Source organism: Sycon ciliatum, chromosome 13, assembly GCF_964019385.1.
Source record: "Sycon ciliatum chromosome 13, ocSycCili1.1, whole genome shotgun sequence".
NCBI lineage: Eukaryota > Metazoa > Porifera > Calcarea > Leucosolenida > Sycettidae > Sycon > Sycon ciliatum.
In genome coordinates this window covers 25,685,920-25,691,919 of record NC_088655.1, presented here as the reverse complement: position 1 = coordinate 25,691,919, position 6,000 = coordinate 25,685,920, and the positions used below count along the sequence as shown (strand labels likewise).

Sequence of the window (6,000 nt, the reverse complement as noted above, 5' to 3'; positions counted from 1 at the left end):
TAAAGCGAAAGTTAATTCCAAACGAAACGTTGTACTTATACACAATATAGAGTATACCGGAGGATGTAGCCAGTGTGCGGCCTTGTTGTTCTGTTCTGTACGTTGCATACATCATAAAAAAAACTGATAAGCACCCGAAGCACAGAATTATAGTTTCGACTGAGCCTTTCGTACCATTACTATACCAGTTGAACACAGCGGTGACTGAAGCCGCAGCAAGCGAGTCCATATAGCCGGCAGTAAGTCACGGCTCTAACTAGTTAATTATTCCCGTAGCTATGCAGAAGACGTTACGTCAGTAACGTCTGGCGCTAGCCAGGGTCCACACAGCTTTAATTTGGTGTTTGTTTGTTTGTGTCACGCCTGGCGCTATCCCGTATCTGTCCCGTACCGTACCGTACCATCAAACACAGCTGGCCACATACAGCTGGCCGAAATATTCAAATAGGGCTTTCAAACGCAAGATCATAACGTGAAGCAACTTGGAAGAATGGGTATGAATGCGAAGTGTATGGGGGGAATGCATGTACAAGTAGGGCGATAGTGCGGGTTTGAACCCCAGGTTATGCCTGAAAAAAATAGGAGAATTTAAAAGTGTATAACATCCTTATGCTTTTTTGCCCAGGTCATCAAGGCGGTAGACGGTGTCGTATTACCCTCGACCGTACCTGTCCCGTACCGTACCATCAAAGACGGCTGGCCACAATGCATATTCAAATAGGGCTTTCAAATGCAAGATCATAATGTGAAGCAACTTGGAAGAATTAGTATGTATGCGAAGTGTATCGGGGGATGCATGCAGGGCGATAGTGCGGGTTCGAATCCCAGGTTATGTTTTTTTAAGGAGAAATTTATAAGAATAAATAACATCTCTATGCTTTTTTTGTCTAGGTCATCAAGGCAAAAAAGCATAGCGTAGGGCCCTGAGCTTCCAAGCTCTCTCGTTATTATTAAATTTTGAATAGGGCAGTCCCACAGGCCTAGGGCCTTTTTACAGGGTACCCTATGAATTGTTGAATAGATGAACGGAAGTTTCTGAGCAAGGAGATTGTGCTAGTTAATCCACTGAGTTAATCCACTGAGTTAATCCACTGAGTTAATTATTATTATTATTATTATTATTGCAAATAACGCTGAGTAATTACACGAATGCATAAAAACCAGCATTTGCTTCCGGGAAGGATTCACAAACATAAGACAAAAACACCATGGCTCAATGTAACTGCACATACGAAATGCAGCTTCTATTGTCAAGTTCGAGTGGCAATGTCAGAAAGACGGTAGTGAGTTAATCCACTGAGTTAATCCACTGAGTCAATCCACTGAGTCACCCGCATGACGTCGTTCATCATAATTATCCGGAGTCGACTGTACATGGATTTGTCTGACTACACGCGTACGAGCACACATGCCGTGGAGGAAAAATCTTGTCATGCGCTGCTGCAGCCTCACGGACACGGTACTGTCACTGCGGTATTGACTGTACCACTTTCTGCCCCAGGTACCCCGTGAATTAATAAAATACTCTGATCTGGGATCTATTTTTTCCATTTTTTCCAGCTCAGCCACCCCTCCTCCCCCACAAGAAAATTGTACTTCAGATTGCTGACCATAGCACACTAAAATACCTTCCGACGCCCCTGCGCAGTCTCACGGAAACGAGCAAACGATGCATGGCACATGGACACACGCACACGCCAATTCTAGGTTTGCATGTTGTTACGCGCGTACTCGCTAAGAAAGTGCACTTACGTTCTAGAATAACGTCAAGACGTGGATAGATTTCGGAGAAGTTGAACTTAACAATGCGGTCTGATCGTAGCATGCGATCAAATATCCTAAACGAGTCAGCATCCCCCTTCTGCAGCAGGTCAAGAAGTAGGTCGTTGTGTTCTATTTCATCTCCTGTTGCAAGGAGCTTCTTCTCATCTGAACTGGAGATCAAGAGCTCGGATCCGCACAGGACTCTCATGGTCCGATTGTCCATCTTCTCCGCCAGATCTGGCTTCAGTTTGAGAAAGTCTGCGTCTTTCCACGGATTGTACGTAGTCGGCATCGTTGCAGCTGCTGAGTACAAACACGATGGGCACATGCACACACGCATGCATGCACATACACCCACACCCACATACACACGTACACAAACCTCTTTTTTGACACATACACACACGTGTACACATGCACACACACACGTGTACACACACACACACACACACACACACACACACACACACACACACACACACACACACAGAATGATCCTTGAAGACATGTTAGAGTGCTCAATATGAGTGTTGGCAGATGAGCACTCCAGAGCTCCCCCCCCCCCCCCACACACACACAAGTTCCGGTGTCTCCCAATGATTGTAGAGAGCAAAAATTCGGAGTTAACGCGAATCCCACTGGACATGTGTGTGCGTGCGTGTGTGTGTGTGTGTGTGTGTGTGTGTGTGTGTGTGTGTGTGTGTGTGTGTAGCTAAAAATAGTGGCGGTCAATTCATCAGCCTTGCAAGCTGTTGAATGGTGTAACCCCAGCACAAGTTGCTATGTCTAACATAGCTGTTCGCTATCATCGCTTCCGCGATGGGCAGGTCTGAGGTCTGAGGTGTGTAGCTAATATGTGTACGTGTGATTCGCTTCAAAGACTTAAAAATCTACATTATTCAAACCAGTCACGGCTCATATGCCTGGGTATAGAGAAAACCAGAGTGTCAAACACGGTGCGACCAGTATGACCATGATCATACTACTTTTCGTCCAGGATAGTCAGACCAGAGCGCCTGTAGAGCGCTAAAACGTGCCTGCCCTGTTGGCCGAAAATTCCAATTCTTCCCCCCCCCCCTCCGGGGACACTCCGGATGCCCGATTATACCCCCCCCCCCCACACACACACTGCCCCGTGACGCCCTGGATAATCTACCGTCAATGCAGAGAACGACGTGACCTGATGATCGCTTAGCACGTGATTCTGAGCACAATAACAAACTCGTCTCTATCAACTGTGCTGCTGTACATGAACATGTAGGTGTAGGCTCTATCCAGCACGCGGTGCCGTGCGCTCTTCAGTTGCCATGGGTACTGCCCTTCTGAGCACAGCAACCATGGCAACTCCGGGCATGGCACCGCAGGTGTCGGAAGGTGTTCTGGGGTGGTACGGTCAGCCATCTGACGTACAATTGAATTTTACGTGTATGTGTGTGTGTGTGTGTGTGTGTGTGTGTGTATGTGTGTGTGTGTGTATGTGTGTGTGTGTGGGGGGGGGGGGGGGGGTGGCATCTTTGACATTTTTCGATATGTACATGTAGAGCCAACATCGATGCCTAGTTTATTGATTCACAGGGTAAAACCCGGGACAAAGAGTGGTGCGGTCAATACCGTAGTGACCGCAGCCTGCACGACGCCCCTGCATGGTAGCCGTAGAAACTGCCGGCAGTTCGCAATGCAGCGACCGTGCGTAGATCTAAACGTACACCACGGCGTACAGTTGAACCAAGATCGATGATGTCGCTCAATAACTACATGAGCTGAGAGCTGCCACCTTTTTTAGTTTACCATTTAAAAAAAAAGTTAGATGTGGCGAAGTACAGTCTTGGCCAAAAAATCCGCCCCACACGCCGAAAGCAGCGCCATGGCTCATGCGTCCCCTGCGGTCCTCGGATGTTGTCGTTGTTGTTTCGGACCGTGCATGAAAAAGTAGAAATGGCAACGGGGCGCTGACTTTTGACTCATGGATAGGATTTCTTCGCGGCCACAATTGTACTTGAAGTTTAGTTGATCGGCACAGGAAGGAAGACAGATGCAATATTTGACTGCCGGGGCACCTGCTAGCAACGCACCCTGGCCAGTGAAGCCCGGAGGCATCCTGACAAAGGAGGTGTCCGCATCACACAGGTTCTATGCAGAATAGGCACGCAGACTTCTGTGCACATGCTGTGATTTTTGTCCCACACGTCATGCAATACATTTTTCCAGGATTGTTCACCACGTTCACACCACCAGGGACTACAACATGTAGTACTAGAACATTTTCAGTTTAGCACTACTGCACTCCCTTTAGCACTCCCTTCAGCACTCCCTTTAGCACTCCCTGGTTCCCTGGTTCCCACCGTCTCACCTTCTTCTATGCGTGCTTGCCGTGTGCGCAGCCAGCGATGTCGACGTACAGAACGGTTCGTAGCGCCCTATGCACGCGGTACTCCCGGCCAGGGATATCGATACCCGCTCTAGCCGCGGTCACACCACTGCCACTGGTCCAGTACCTGCTCTCGCTGCAGCAGCTTGACGCTGACTGCACTAACCAGATTGCCTACACACGGACGTCGGTCCAGCTAGGCAGTTGATCAACGAGTAGATTCACATACGAATTATCATGATTATTTTCATTGTAAATTGTTACCGCTAATTATTGAATCATACTCATAGCCAGCTAGCGCCGCGCTATCCTCGCGTGATCATGGTGATGGAAAGCAGGAGCGAGTAGCCGGGGTGGGGGGGGGGGGGGCTGCAAACAACGAAATTCGTAAGATTTGGACCGTCAGGGTTCGAGTAACGAAAGTAATGTTGCCACGAAGATCCGTCCAAACCAGGGAGCACTAGCCTGGGCATAGTCATACTGTGTGCGTAGGGCTCTCTGCTAATCACCATGGCATGCGGTACACAAACCCTCTCAGTCTCAACCGGGTCACTAATCACCATGCTCTACACACACCCTCTCAACCGGGTCACTAATCACCATGCTGTACACACACCCTCTCAACCGGGTCACTAAACACCATGCTGTACACACACCCTCTCAACCAGGTCACTAATCACCATGCTGTACACACACCCTCTCAACCGGGTCACTAATCACCATGCTGTACACATGCCCTAATAAAAGGTGCTTTGAAAATAGAAGTACGAAGGCAAAGAGACAGTAAAAATGAAAAGCAAGTGCAGGAATAAAAGACGAGCAGAATGTGATTGCGCATACCGGTTCAACCGGCAACGGCAATTATTTGTGAAAATGGCTGCTGTGAAAATAGCACTTCCTTAGAAAAATTTAAGGAGTTGCCCTTTGAAAAAGCATTGCAAAAAGTGAAAAAGGGCAGCCAAAATGAAAAAGGATAGGCAGAAATGGGGCCGCGCAGAAGCTGATAATTCTATGAGCATACCGGTTCAACCGGAAAAGAATTTAAACAAATGTTCCGCTATTCGACATGATGACGTCGGACTAGTGCACTGCTTTTCCAGCAGTGTCTAAGCTCTAATAGTCAAATACGGACCTAAAGCGAGGTTCTAAGTCATCGAGATGGAATGTAGAGATAATGAGAATAAAAAGAAATTGAATGACAATTCAACACAACTCAGACAATCTATCTAGACTCTACACATGGGTCAGGTACTGTGCATGGAGCGAAGGGCACGCGCGGGGGAATCCAGCATTCTGGTTCCGTGCCACTTTGCCCCAGCACGCGGGGCCCAATGGTGCTGCACTGCTAAGGAGTGAAAAAATACTTTGTGATCATGTACCAATAAAAGGAGCTAGGTAGAAGCTAAGGGAGAGCAGTCTCTAGCGAGTCATGTAGCAATTGAAAGACCAAGAAGAAGAAGAAGAAAGGCATACTCAAAGGAAGTAGTGCTTACGATAGCGAATGCAGGAGGCAAATGAAGAATATCGCGACTTAATGAGTGAGTGGGAGCGAGAGACTGGGTGAGAGCGAGAGCACGCGAGAGTGAGAGCAAGTGAAGGAGAGAGCTCAGTCTAGAGTCTGAGGTGAAGCAGAAAACGGACAGAAAGACGTACCGGCAGACAGACAGAAGGACTCACAGGAAGAGAGAGAGACAGACAGAACAGATTCTCGCCGCGATCCAGTGTTGATCAATCATGGCCACCATCACCATCATCATCACCATCATCCTGTGTCCATACACAAGAAAACAACAAGACGCAGTAATAACTACTTGTACTACATGTACACAGGGCAGAACAACAGAGACGAAAAATCCTTCTCGTGACTC

The 6,000-nt window shown here is 47.9% G+C and overlaps 1 protein-coding gene across 1 annotated transcript in view; it reads right to left on the bottom strand.

The window, feature by feature from the left end:
• Positions 1 to 4,819: 4,819 nt before the first annotated feature.
• The window catches only part of LOC135829468 (uncharacterized), a 169,987-nt gene continuing 168,806 nt past the window's right edge, over positions 4,820 to 6,000 (bottom strand). The window contains exon 29 of the mRNA XM_065341869.1: positions 4,820 to 5,899. Coding sequence (XP_065197941.1) covers positions 5,895 to 5,899 — 5 coding nt within the window. The 3' untranslated portion in view covers positions 4,820 to 5,894. The remainder of the gene's footprint in view (positions 5,900 to 6,000) is intronic.